Here is a 15,012-nt window from a genome sequence, read left to right as displayed (position 1 = left end):
GGGGTTGTCTTATTCGGGTTGAGCCATGCTGGGGTTCTGAAACTGCTATCTGAATTTCAGAATCTCTTGGCATGTCTGGGAAGTTCTCCTTCATAATCTCATGAAAAAGGGCCTCTGTGCTTTGCGAAGCAAGTTTGTCGCCTTCAGGGAGTCCTACAAGGCGAATGTTAGTTTTCTTCGAATTATCCCAAAGCTCTCTGAGAGAATGATCCATTTTTACTCTCCATTTCTCTTCCTCTTTGAGTGCTTGGGAGCATTCAGAAGCTTTGCCTTCATTGTCAGAGATCCTTTCTTCTGCCTGCTCCATTCTGCTACTGAGGGATTCTAGTGTATTTCTCAGATCTTTGAGGGCTGCAAATTCTTGTCTCAGTGTGTCAAAATCTTTGGTGATTTTGTCTTTGAATTCATTGAATTCTTGAGACAACTTTTGAATTACTCCTTGAATTTCTAATTTCAACTTTACCTCCATTCAATTAATCTTATTTGCAATCCAAACTCTGAATTTGATTTCTGATATCTCAGCCATTTGTCTATGAATAGGATCTTTAGTTGTGTATGCCATATAGGTCTTTGTAGGAGTTGGTCAACTCTGTTATTCATGTTACCAAAGTTTTTCCACTGATTCTGCCTCATGATTATTTTACACCGTTTGGCTAGATGAGCAGATAAGGTCAAGTTGGGTTGGGGGACTCTTGGAGTAATGATTAACCAGCCCTTTACCCAAGAGCTGGGACTGGTGTCTGTACCTTTTCCCCTAGAGCTTTGGAAAGGACCTGTACAGTGCTATGGCCTGAGACACTAGGAACTTAATTGGTGTGGTGGGGCTAAGTGGCTCTGTCTTGTTTTCAGCTGGTCTCTGTCCTACCCTAGTGAATTAGTTACTCTGATTGGAGTCTCAGCTTTGGAGAAATACCAGCAATTAAGTCACCCTACCCCCCACAGGCAACAACTAGAAAAGGAAAATCAAACCTTCCCACAACCACACACCACCAGGGTACTGCTTTGAATAGTCCTCAGGTGATTGGTTTAGCCTAAGAGATCCAAATCAGTTGTCCTAGTCAGTACCTGGTCTCAAGTGAGGGAATTCAAAAGGTCTCTGGCAACTAGATAGCAGGGTCTGCTGTTATCTTTAGTATGACTTGTTTTGGTGCTCCATGGAGTCAGAAGGACTCCTGCAGCAAATGAATTAGTCTGGGAATGTTGATGCCTCCTTCCCCACCTTGCATCTCTGCCCCACTGAGTCACTGGTAACCCCACTGGGCTATGACCCAGTTCCCTCCAATGAGCAGATATTCCAGGGGTTTGAGCCTGACTGTGTCACAGAGAGATCTTACGTCTCCTCAGCCAGGCTTCTACACTTTTTCACCATCTGGCAGGGGAAGCTGAGGCCTGACAACCTCGGGTGGTTAATGGAAGCTGGGTTGGTTCACTCAGTTCCTACCCCACCCCTGATGGATGTTGCTGACACTTACATTTGGGCAGAATTTGTGATTCTGTCCTGGCTATATTACCCTGCAGAGCAGGCACTGTGTGAGTTTGCAGAAATTGCGCCTCAGCCCTTGTCTGTGCTGCTGTCCAGAGCTGGTGTTCCTGTTTACCCTGCAGTCTGTGCTGGGGCAGGTCCAATTAGAGCTTACACTCAGCTTTCAGTTTCCCACCTGCCTTTGTCTCAGCTATGATCCACTGAGGGCCGGGTGTTCCTTAGGCTGACTAAACAGTCCTGGCACAGCCCCACCTTGGGAGGATCCATCTCTGCGCATGTATCTTCAATACTTTGTTCCGCTGCGCAGGCCGGTACTGCCTTAGGCATACCCTTTGCTCACAGGGTCTGTGTTACCTTCCCAGATATATTCCGCCAGTGTCTACCACCAAAAAAGATGCCTGGCTTTGTCTGGTTGCCCAGAGAGACAGGGAGTGTCCAAAATATCCCCAGCTATGTGAGCTCTATTGTTCCCTTTGCTGCTGCTGCTCTGTGCTGGGGGTTACCACATCTTCCTTTCCTATACAGTTCCTTCATTGCACCATTTTCTCCTTACCCCTGTTCCACAGAATCAGCACTGACCTGCAATAGCACACATCCTATCCATACCTCTTGAGAACATGCCCAAGAATCTGGACTACATGGGGGATAGGCTTGCAGACCTCAGGGTGAGAGTGGAGGGGAGTGCTCAGAGTTCAGAATTGCAGGTAGAGAATATATACAGTTTTATGCCTGGCTGTAGAGTGTCGTGTCACCGTGGTAAGGGAAGGAGGTCGATTTTAGAGGGTCTCTCCTATGGGATAAAATGGGAGGACATTTAAACTCGGCTCGCTTATTTGTAGAAAGTATATTTGTAGAAAGTATACTGCAAGCCATTCTCAAGGGGGAGACAACTCCTGTCTGCTTGGCGATCGACTTTGTACCTTTTGTTTGTATCCTTGGGGTCACAGCTCACCTCAGTAGGGTTGCTGTGCATTCTTCAACCTTCTCTCTTGGCTCAGCTCTAAACCATCAGCTCTTACTAAACTTCTGTCCTTTACCTCTCCTTTACAGGAGCCTCTGTGGAAAGCTGGCTACAGTCAGCCATCTTGCCTCTGCCCCGCTCTGTTGTTTTTTTAAATTATTTCTATTTCCTTGTCAGATTCTTTTTCCCCATGTTGTTTTTTAAATTTTATTTAGTTTTCTATTCGTATTTTTTTGTGATTCTCTGAAATTCTTTGAGGGTAAAGAATAAACCATTCTGAAATCTCTGTCAGACACTTACGGAGCTATTTAATTCTTCTGGATCTATTTCTGGAACTTTGTTGGTTTCTTGTTAATGTCTTATTTTCCTATGTTTTCACAACTTTTGTGTCTTAAGTTGATGCCTGTGTATTTGAGGAAACAGTCACCTTTTCACTTTTTATAAGTATTCTTTGGGGTTTCAATCTTTCCATTTTAATACTTGAATTTAAACCCTGGCCATTTGTTTTTTCCTGGTCTTGAGAGGATTTGCAGTGAATACAAAAATTTTAAATGCTTCTCTGGAACTAAATCACTGTCTTTCCATTGTTTTTTAGTTTGTAGAAGAGTTACATTGAGTAATGGAATGTAAACATTGTCTTAGAAGTTATATTGCTGCCCTGTCAGTGTTTCCCAGTATGGCGAAGATTTAAGCAGGCACTGGAACGTAATTCCTACCTTTTACTTTTTTTTGGCCATGGGAAGACTCCATGTAATCACTTTGGCTTTGTGAAAAATCCAACTAGGGATTTGAGCCTTCTACCACATTATGCTTCTCACAGTGTTTGTGTATCATCCAATGTCTTCAGGGTGGCATCCCTAATCTACTCCAGGCTTCCTGGCACTCTCAGAGATTCTTATGGGAGAAGACCAAACTGGGCTTCTTGTGAAGATTCTCAGACTGGTGGAGAATGCAAATGTCCACCTCTAATTTCATTCTCTCATATTGGCAATCATATGCCTCAGGAAATTTTTTGTAAGTGGCACTATGCTAACTTTGGGGAGGGGAAGAACAGTTGCAGCTGCTCTTCATTCTGTGAAGTCAGGGGATTTCTCTGCTTCTCCTCCCTATTTAGATGTATTTAGAGTGGTATTCTTATCTCTGAGTAGGTTCTAATTGTATTTTTGTCGGGAGTAATGCTGGGAGATCTAGTTTGCCATTTTGTTAATAGTACTTTGGTAGAAATATTTTACATAAAAATCTAGAAGGATAAACCTCCATTCTTTGTTTGTGAAAATGAGATCAATTCTATTCCAAATGAAAGCTGTTATGTCACAGGTGGATTTTAGGCCCCTATGTCGGAAAAAATACACACTTTGATGACTTTTGATTTTTAATGATCTTTTTCAGTATTCTTCCACCTCTTTTTTTTTTTTTTTTTTTGAGATAGCTTCACTTTGATGCCCTGGGTAGAGTGCTATGGCATCATAGCTCACAGCAACCTTAACTCTGGGGCTCAAGGGATTCTCTTGCCTCAGCCTCTCGAATAGCTGGAATCACAGGCACCCTCTCACTCTTATACAGGCTGGCCTCGAACTTTTGAGCCCAAGCAATCTACCTGTCTTAGCCTCCCAGAGTCCTAGGATTACAGGCATGAACCACCATGCCCATCCTGTTCCACCATTTAATATAGCCATGAAGTAAGGCCTTTCTGAAATGAATAGTTTGATATGTCATCTAAAATTCCACATTATTCAAAATTAAGCTTTTTCCTCAGTACCTCATTTATATGCACTAAATGCAATTATTTAAATTGGTATATGTATGTATCAAGGTTCCTCATATTTCCCATTTGCTACTCCTACAGAAGTCACCTATAAAACAAACCTTCTCTTAAACCAATGGGCTAGTTATATAGCTAAAGTTTCAAGGTAAGTTCTGTAGTTTCCGCATATGCCTTCATCCCCAGCAACAAAACTGAACTCTTCTGTAGTTGTCATTCTCTTGAGATTGATTTGTTTTTATATCATATGAAATTATTCTCATTCTATTTAGTTATTTGGCTTTTCATTTGAGAGGCTTAATCACGTCCATGTCTAAACTAGTATATGTTATATATCCATCCCCAGTTTCTCATTTTTCATTACAACACTTGGGGTAGTATATATTTATCTACTGTTTATCTTCATTTATGAGAATGAGAGCTTCATGAAACCAGGGCTTTTGACTTTGTTCATTGCTATATCCTTTTTACCTACAGCAGTGCCTGGAAATAGCACTTTAGCAGCCTTTAGGTTTTGCTGGAATAAATGTATTTAACAAATTAAAATTTTCAAGTCATATTTTAGAAGTTTTGTCACTAAATTGTATCTTTATAAATTTAATATTTTTATGAAATCAGCACATTGTACCCCATAAATGAATTAATGTATACATGATCTATGTGTTTATGATTTAATAAAAAAATTAAAAATAAATTTAATATTAATGTCATTTTGCTGAAAACTATTGGATTAGTGAGTACTACTTTTACATAATAGGGTATAAATAGGAAAGAATGTAGAGGTAACCATTAAAATATGATTTTTTTTCATTATTGCTGGAACATGTAGCTAAATGCAAAATTATATAACTATAAAATCAACATTTAAGAAAAGAGAACTTAATTTAAAATTACATACTCTAGGATCAATCTCTAGGATAATAGCAGTGCCTATTTTTCATTATGTATTTGGACCTTGATTATATATCAGTAAAAGTTTGCTTTTTTATTGATAGTTGAACAATTTTATATATGGTTAAACAATTTTAAATCCAACTATTTTCTGACCTATAATGATATCAGTTACGCAGTTATATTGAAATAGGCTATTTTTAAACACCAAAATGATTTGTGTAGTAAAGGAAAAGACTAAAATTATATTCATGTAAATTTGTAATGCTCTTGTTCTGTTACTTATTTCTAGGCTATTTAGCAGACATGACCCACAAGCAGAAGAAGCATTAGCAAAGAGGAGGGGTAGGAACAGTCCAAATGGAAACCTCATTAGGATGCTGGTTCTTTTCTTTCTTGAAAGTGAGGTAAAAAATGTTTAAGATAACTTTTTTTTTATTGTATTATATATTAAATAAAATGATCATTTAATTCATTGTAATTATTTTTTTGCCCAATCAAATGAAAACAAGACTGTTTCTTATAAAGTTGACACCCATGAATTGCTTGATTATGAAGTCAACATTCTGGCTTTTGTGGGAAGAAGTTCTGAACATACATAGAGGTGTGGATCAACCCTGGATATAGACTAGAATTTATTAGAATTGTTAAGATTTTTAAAGTATTGCCATATTGGTATTGTAGTATTGAATACTTTCTCCCTTTTAAAAGACAGTCTTGCTTTGTCACCCAGGCTGGAGTACAGTGTGGCACAAGCATAGTTCACTGCAACCTCAAAAATACTAGGTGTGAGGTATTCTTCACCCCAGCCTCCTGAGCAGCTATAGGCACACACTAGCATCCCTGGCTAATTTTTATTGATTGTAGAAATGTAGTCTCACTTTTTTGCCCAGGCTGGTCTTGAACTTCTAGCCTCAAGTGATCATCCTGTCTTGGCCTTCCAAAGCCCTGTCGTTACATCTATGAGCCACTGTGCCCTGCCCTGAATACATTTTTTTATCATTGCTTTTAGTTTTTCTTTGTGCCTATAACTTTTAAATTATATTATTTAAACAGTTTGTTAAAATTGCAAATGTTACCATCAGTTTTATCTTGTTTGAAAGATACTGTGTTTTAGAGGGAGAAAAATATGAATTTATGTATTTTTACTGATAGTTGTAAAGCATTATAGCAATATTTCTATGTTTTTTAATCAATCATTATTTAAGCAAATCTATAATTAACACTCATATTATCTGCCAGGATTTGTTTTCACAAGAGAACTTTGATCTGCTCACCAAATGCTTTTTTAATATTTTTAAATCTGTATTTCTTACTACTCCCATGTCTTTAGGGGAATGGTAAATTAAACCAAAAGAGCCCCTGAATGAATAAACTAATGGTCTAGAGGGATTGAGAATATATCTGTGAATGCTCAAGTTTGAATGTATTTGAGGAACTCTATAAGTATAAGGAATGAAGAGACAAACAGGTCATCTATATGAAAGTTAAAATTGGAAAAAAACTGAGGCAGGGGGATTAAGATTGTTTAGGGCAAAGCGTGGCAGAAAGTGTTAAAGTTGCTGATATATTTTAAGAGTGTTGGAGACCGGGTACAGTGGCTCACACCTGTAATACTAGCACTCTGGAAGGCCAAAGTCAGTACATTGCTTGAGCTCAGGAGTTGGCGACCAGCCTGAACCAGGAGTGAGACTCTGTCTCTAAAAATAGCTGGGCGTTGTGGCAGGCAGCTACTGCCTGTAGTAGTCCAAGCTACTCGGGAGCCTCAGCCCAAGAGGTTACTGTGAGCTATGACAGCACAGCACTCTACTGAGGATGACAAAGTGAACCTCTGTCTCTAGATACATAGATAGAAAGAATTTTTTTTTTTTTTTTTGAAAAAGAGTGTTGGGAATGAATAGAGAAAAAGGTAATGTCACAAACAAAACCAGCTAGAAAGTTACGCTTTAGTAAAGAATGTGTAAGAATGGTATTTTAAAAGTGTATACAAATCTAGAGATATTGTTAGAATACTGGTTGTGATTCAGTAGCTCTGGAATGGGGCCTGAGATTCTGCATTTCTAACAAGCTCGTACTTGATGTTTATGTTCCTGGTCCATAGGTCACACTTTTGTGCATTAATCATTGGCAACACGATTTTCTTAGGCAAGCAAATATAGATAAACTATATAATAAGATATAAAATGGGAATTTTTTAGTAAAGGATTACTGAGTAAATATTGCTTATATGGTAGACCATTTCAAATTATACCTTTGGCCTCCTTAGGTTTCAGAGGGATGGGATAAAAGTAGTATATAACAATCAACTCATGTAAGGGATAAAACATGCAAGTATATAAATTCCTAGGATGTTTAGGGAATACGATCCTGGCTAACTGAATTTGATTATTAATTAAAGAAAAATGTTTCAGTTCTCTGAAAGCTCAAAGATTTTCTTTCTTTATGATTTGTTACAAGGCATAAGTACTCTGTGTTAGGAAGTTTCACCTTCTATTTAAAGCAGTAATTTGTCATGTTTATTATTGCTGTATTTTCAGGTGATATGTACCATATTCATGTGTTTGCTGCTGTTTGCCTAAGTGTTTCAGCAGCATTAAAATATATGTCTCAGTTCTCCTGTATGGCAGTGTTGGCAGCTGCAAAAGCAACTACAAAATAGTATTTAGGCATTTGTAGTTGATTCATAGTCATTATATTGGCGTTTATGGTCTCTTGTGTTTCACCAGAAACATTCTTTGTGAAAATCTCTCCTCTTAATCCTGTTAAGTTGGTGTACACCTAGAGCTGAAACACTTATTGAAGCCACATTCTTAGAGTATAATAGGATTCCAATTACAGTCTACTCTGATTTTTTTATAGTAACAGATCTTAATTAGTAAAATTTTAGTAATAAACTCATGAAATTGTGAATTGAAAGAGTCTTTTAAAATCATAATGTTAGAATGAGGCTATCTTATGGTTGAGATACAGATCACTTAACTGTGATTGAACTGATTGTCTTTTATGCTGGGATTTCAAATAGTAACATTTTAATAATAAAATTATAAAGTATTGAATTGAAATAGGTTTATAGTGGAGATGAAATCATGGCAATTAAGAGATCTGCCTAAACAAGTTAGTAATTTTCTTTGGGTACCAAAAAGTGATGTTTTTAGGTTATCACAATCTATGACAGTTATTGATTTCAGGTGACAGAATACCTTATATTTTAGATGCCTGCCAAATAGCAGGATACTTTGATGTTCCTTTATTAACCTTTTAGTATGTTTAACTATCTGATAGAAGTGTCAGCAGACAGAAAAAACTTGAGATAAGATGTTAGGAGTAACTTTGAAGCCAGTTAAAGATAAAGCAGAAGATTCATTGCAATAGAAGTTACCAGGAAATGAAATTAGTTTGTTGTCTTATGTGCAAGTTTAGAGGAAAGCCTATAAAATAAATTAAACTTAGATCTAGCAGGGTAAAATCTATATAGATATAATCTTCTATATAATTTTAGTTTATATTTAATTATATATAATTTATAAATAGATTTTAAATCCATTTTTCTATACAGTAACTCTATCCATTAAGAAGTTACCTTTTTTGTTCATTTAATTTCTGAAGAATACAAAGAATGCTTGCATGTACCTGATTTCGCTTTTTATTGTTACTCTTTTACTTTTGAGACAGGGTCTTGTTCTGTTGCCTGGGCTTGAGTTCTGAGCTCACCAGAACCTCAGAACTCCTGGGCTCAAGCAATCCTTCTGCTTCAGCCTCACAAATAGCTGGAACTACAAGTACTTACCACCACAATTGGCTGGTTCTTTTTTTTATTATTTTTATAGAAATGAGATCTCACTTTGTTGCTTATCTGGTCTGAAACTCCTGGCATCATGTGATCCTCCCACTTCAGCCTCCCAAAGTGTTGAGGATTATAAGCATGAGCCATTGCAGCTGGCCTCACATTGTTAATATGAAATTATGACAATAAAAACAGTTTTTGAAAACTCAGGGTTTATTTTCATTTTTTAGGGCTCTAGTTTCTTTTTAATCGCGGAGATTTTTTTTCTCAGTTACCTTTTTATTGATACGTGATAGATGTATATGTGATAATTTAAGGCATGTAATTTGTAAAGGTCAAATTCATTTCATTGGGATTATTCATAACCTTAAATATTTGTCTTATCTTTATTCTGGAAACATTTAAAATATTCTCTTCTAGAAAGTAGATTATTGGATTCTTTAGTCATCCTACTTGTCTATCAGCAGTAGATCTTATTTCTTCCCTCAAATCTTATATTTGTACCCTTTAATCAATACCCTCAAGGCGCTCTTTCATAGTTTCATCTTTGTCTACAAATAGAAGTTCCTTTTATAAAACATTTGAAAGATGATTGTAACTTTTTACTCTTCCTTACTCACTTTGTGAAAACTTTCTTTTTTCCTAAAACATGGATTGACCTGGAATTTATGTCAAATTTTGAGATCAGCAAGTTCTGTGGCTATTGCAGATGCCCTAAGACAGAAAAATTATCATAAATACTATGTCAGACCAGTCCTTGACTAACCATGTTGCTCTAATTGTTGTTGCTAATAATGGTGAATTTAAAATTTTATCAGAAACTTGGCCAGTGCATTACCTTACCCTTGGGCTTACACATTGAGTTTGAAACAACTAGTTTTTGGTATTAACAGAATGGATTCCACGTGCCCCCACCACACAGTCAAAGCTAAGTAAACTGTGAAATAAGCTAGCATCTTCCTTAAGAAAATTTACTACTCAGGGTGGAGGCAAGATGGCCAACTGGAGCCAGCTTTCCACAGAGGCTCCTGTCCAGAAGGAGAGTTAAAGGACAGAAGTTTAGCAAGGAAGCTGATGGTTTGAAGCTGAGCCAAGAGAGATGGTAAAGAACTCACATCATCCTTGCTGAGGCAACCTTCAACCCCAAGGAAGCAAACAATAGATACAAAATTCATTGCCAAGCGGAAGGGAGTCCACTCCCCCATGAGAACAGCTCGCAGTATACTCTATACAAATAAGCGAGCACAGTTCTGATATTCTCCTATTTTATCCCCCGGGAGAGACCCTCTAAAAACCAGAATTCCTTCCTGAGAAAGGACTTACTAGTGTGCCATGGTGCTCTCCTGCCAGGTATAAAACTATATATATTCTCTACCTGCAATTCTAAACTCCCAGCACTCCCCTCCACTCTCACCCCGTGGTCTGGAAGCCTGTCTCCTATGGAGTCCAGATTCGTGGGCATTTTCTCAAGAGGTGTGGGCAAGGTGTGGGCTGTTGCAGGTCTGTCCTTATTCTGTGGAACAGGTGTAAAGAGAAGACAGTGGACCTAGATGGAGAGGGAGAAGTGGTGCCCCGCAGCACAGAGCAACAGCAGCAGTGGCAGGAAGAACAAAAGAGCTCACACCCCTGGAGAGACACTATTTTAGAGAGACACTTATCTCTTCCCTTGGAAAGAGGTGAAAGCCAGGCCTCTACTCTGGTGGCAGCCACTGGCAGAACAGATCTGGGATGGAAATGCAGGCCCTATGAATAAAGGGTATGCCTGAAGCAGTACCTGCCCAGGCCAGGTGTGACAGGACTTAGACTAGGATATGTGCCGCAGAGAGGGCATACTCCCAGGGTGGGGCTGAGTCACAGGTGCTGCTTTAGAGAGCCTAAGAAGCACCTGGCCCCCAGGGAAACATAGCTGAGACAAAAGCAGGTGGGCCAACAGCACCAGCCCAGGGAGAAACAGACACTGAGAGCTCTGTGAGAGTACCAGCCCAGGGAGAGGCAAGAACTGAGAGCTGAGTGTGAGCTTTAACTGTGCCCGCTCCTAACAAGCCTGAGAGCTCATGAGATTAGAGCTTTGGTAATTGGCAGTCTCTATACCTGTGGTGTTGAGAGGCACGAGATCAGCCTTATATTAGGCTACAAGAGAAGGCAGTTGGGAACATGTGTGTTCTATCATGGAGTGCACCAAGACAGAGATGCCGGGTCCATGAGAATTGGTGCAGTGGCAGTGGCACAGGGCCAGGTAAGCTGCAGTTTCTGTGAACTCAAACAGAGCCTGGCCCTCGGGAATATAGACGGGACAGAATTGCTAATTCTGCCAGAATATAAGTGGCAGCAACATCAATCTGGGGTGGGGCTAGAACCTCCCCAGCTTCCATTAAACATCTGGGATTGTCAGGTTTTGGCTCCCCCTGCTGGCTGGTAGCAAAGTGCAGCGGTCTGGCTGAGGAGACATAGATTTCCCTGTGATTCAGGCAGGCGCAGACCCCTGGAGCATCTGCTCATTGCAGGGAACTGGGTCACGGCCCTGCCAGGTTACCAGTGACTAGGTGTGACAGAGGTGTAAGGTGAGGAAGGAGGCATCAACCTTTCTTGGCTAATTCATTTGCTGGGTGGGTCCTTCTGACTACATGGAGCACCGGAACAAGTCATATTCAAGTTGCCAGCAGATTCCTGCTTTCTAATTACTAAAGACCTTTTGAACTCTCCCACTTGAGACTGGGTGCTGACTGGATCAATTGATTTGGAACTCTTCACCTGTGCCAATCACCCGAGGACTATCCAAAGTGATACCCTGGATGTGTGGTTGTGGGAAGGTTTGATTTTCCTTTTCTAGTTGTTGCCCATGGTGGATGGGGTGACTTAGTTGCTGGTATTTCTCCACTGCTGAGACTTCAACCCAAAGTTACTAATTCGCTAGGATTGGACAGAGACCAGCTGAAAACAAGACAGAGCCACTTAACCCCACCACACCAAGCAGGTCTCCAGTATCTCAGGCCATAGCACTGTACGGGTCCTTTCCAAAGTTCTAGGGAAAAAGATATAGACACCAGTCCCAGATCTTGGGCAAAGGGCTGGTTAATCCATACTCCAGGAGCCCCCAACCCAACTTCACCTTATCTATTCATCTAGCCAAATGGTGTAAAGTAATCAAGGGGCAGAATCAGTGGAAAAACTGTGGCAACATGAATAATCAGAGTAGATCAACTCCCCTAAGGAACGATGCCATAGCCCACTTCTGCCACTGCTTGTCAGGGCCCAGGATTGACCAGGTCTCGGGCCCGGGTTAACTAGGTTCCGGACATGGACTGGCTAGCTACCTTGCTCCAGAAAAATTTCTCTTAAGTGCCTGAGGACTTTACTTTAGTAGAAGGGAGAAAGAGAGAGAGAGAGTAAAGCAGTCTTAGAGTAGACAGATCTTAGTCTTTAGCAGAGCTTAGTGATCTTGAGTAGAGAGACACAATGCTGGCATTCTGCAGGCTGGAGAGGAGACCGAGTCATAGTGTACAGGTCCGTGATAGAATGCGCATGCTCCCAACTGCCTTCTCCTGCAACCTAATAGGAAGCTGATCTCATGCCTCTCAACACCACAGGTGTAGAGACTGCCAATTCACCAATGCTCTCATCTCACGAGCTCTCATGCTTGTTAGGAGAGCTAAATTCCTCTCCATGCCCTTTCCCGAAGGTGTCCCATTATTGAGCTATACAGGTATTTCTTATACCTCTCACTCCTCCTAGTCATAGGCTGTACCAGCTGCTACAGAACGACATGGTAGACACACCAGAAGATCCCTTCCTAAGCAAATGGCTGAGATGTCAGAAATTGAATTCAGAATTTGGATTGCAAATCAGATTAATAGAATGGAGGTAAAGATGGAATTAGAAATTTAAGTAGCATTTCAAAAGTTGTCTCAAGAATTCAGTGAATTTGAGCAGTGCCTGTGGCTCAAAGAAGTGGAGCACCAGCCCCATATGCTGGAGGTGGCAGGTTCAAAGCCAGCCCACAGCCCAAAAAAAAAAAAAAAAAGAATTCAGTGAATTCAAAGATTCAGTGAATCACCAAAGATTTTGACATAGTGAGACAAGAACTTGCAGCCTTTGAAGATCTGAGAAATACAGTAGAATCCCTTAGTAACAGAATGGAGCAGGCAGAAGAAAGGATTTATGACATCGAAGACTTTTTTTTTTCAAGAGACAGTTTCACTGTCTTGGCTATTCAAGGTTTTTTCTGATTCCATATAAAATGAAGTATTATTTTTTTGAGATCTTTAAAGTATTCAGTGGAGTCACAGCTCACAGCTACCTCCACTTCTTGGGCTTAGGCTATTCTCATGCCTCAGCCTCCCAAGTAGCTGGGACTACAGGCACCTGAAGACAAAATTTTTGAACACTCCCAAACACTCAAAGGGGAAGAGAAGTGGAGAGCAAAAATGCATCATTCTGTCAGAGAGCTCTGGGATAATTTGAAGAAAACTAATATTTGCCTTATAGGAATTCCTGTAGGCGACGAAGCTCCTTCGAAAGGCACAGATGCACTTCTTCATGAGGTAATGAAGGAGGACTTCCCAGACATGCCAAGAGATTCTGAAATTCAGATAACAGTTTCAGAACCCCAGCATGACTCAACTCAAATAAGATATCTCCTAGACACATTATAATTAACTTCGCCAAAGTTAACATGAAGGAGAAAATTTTGAAAGCAGCCAGATATAAGAAAACCATAACCTATAAGAGGAAGAATATTAGAATGTCTATATATCTCTCTCCTGAAAACTTCAAGCTAGAAGAGGGTGGTCATCAACTTTTCTCCTAAAACAAAATCACCTTCAACCCAGGATCCTGTATCCAGAGAAACTGAGTTTCATTTTATAATAGAGAAATTAAATACTTTAATGACATTCACATGTTGAAGAAATTTCTCACAACTAAACCAGGTCTTCAGGATATTCTCAGACCTGTCCTCCATAATGACCAGCACAATCCTCTACTACCAAAGTAAACTCAATTAGAAATTTTTTATCAAATTCCAACTTCAACAATGGTGAAAGTATTAAAAATATCCACTGAACTTTTGAAAAGCTTAATATCTGCTGCATGTAAGAATCTCATCTTAAAATATAAATATAGACTCAAGGTGAAGGGATGGTCATCTGTATTTCAGGCAAATGGAAATCAGAAGAAAACATGTGTTGTAATTGGTGTTGCAATTTTATTTGTAGATACAATAGGCTTTAAACCAACAAAAGTAAGGAAAGATAAGGATGCTCGCTTCGTATTTGTTAAGGGTACCACTCAGCATCATGAGATTTCGATTTTTAACATTTATGCACTCAACCAGAAAGCACCTGAATTTATAAGAGAGAATTTTAACAGACATGAGCAACTTGATTGCCTCCAGCATCATAATAGTCAGAGATTTTAACACTCATTTGTCAGTGTTGGATAAATCCTCCAATATGAAATTTAGGAAAAAATTTTTAGACTTAACTATTCAACAATTGGATTTAACAGACATCTACAGAACATTTTATCTTAACAAAACTCAATATGCATTCTTCTCATGAGCCCATGGAACATACTCCAATATTGATCATATCTTAGGTCGTAAGTCTAACCTCAGCAAATTTAAAAGAATAGAAATTATTCCTTGCATCTTCTCGGACCATCATGGAATAAAAGTTGACCTCAGTAACAACAGGAATCTGCATACTCATACAAAAACATGGAAACTAAATAACCTTATGCTCAATAGTAACTGGGTTAAAGACAAGATGAAGAGGAAATTACCAAATTTTTGTATCAAATGATAATGAAGACATGAATTAACAGATCCTCTGGGATACTGCAAAGTCAGTCCTAAAAGGGAAATTTATAGCACTGCAAGCCTTCCTCAAGAGAACGGAAAGAGAGAAAGTTAACAACTTAATGAGACATCTCAAGCAACTGGAAAAGGAAGAACATTCTAATCCCAAACCCAGCAGAAGTAAAGAAATAACCAAAATTAGAGGAGAATTAAATGAAATTGAAAACAAAAGGATTGATGATATGATTGTATATCTAGAAAACACCAGGGATTCTACTACAAAACTCTTAGAAGTGATCAAGGAATACAGCAGTGTCTCAGGTTACAAAATCAA

The 15,012-nt window shown here is 39.2% G+C and overlaps 1 protein-coding gene across 4 annotated transcripts in view; it reads left to right on the top strand.

Annotated features, from left to right (window-relative positions):
* The window catches only part of STAG1 (stromal antigen 1), a 412,760-nt gene that overhangs the window by 299,127 nt on the left and 98,621 nt on the right, over positions 1-15,012 (top strand). For all 4 annotated transcript variants that reach the window (XM_003789415.3, XM_023513064.1, XM_023513065.1 and 1 more), the window contains one exon: positions 5,390-5,504. In XM_003789415.3, the coding sequence (XP_003789463.1) occupies positions 5,390-5,504 (115 nt within the window). The remainder of the gene's footprint in view (positions 1-5,389; positions 5,505-15,012) is intronic.

This window comes from Otolemur garnettii, unplaced genomic scaffold (assembly GCF_000181295.1).
Source record: "Otolemur garnettii isolate 467f Iridium unplaced genomic scaffold, OtoGar3 scaffold00032, whole genome shotgun sequence".
In the NCBI taxonomy this organism is placed as follows: Eukaryota; Metazoa; Chordata; class Mammalia; order Primates; family Galagidae; genus Otolemur; species Otolemur garnettii.
Note: the sequence above shows the minus strand (reverse complement) of the source record. Positions and strands in the feature narration are given on the sequence as shown.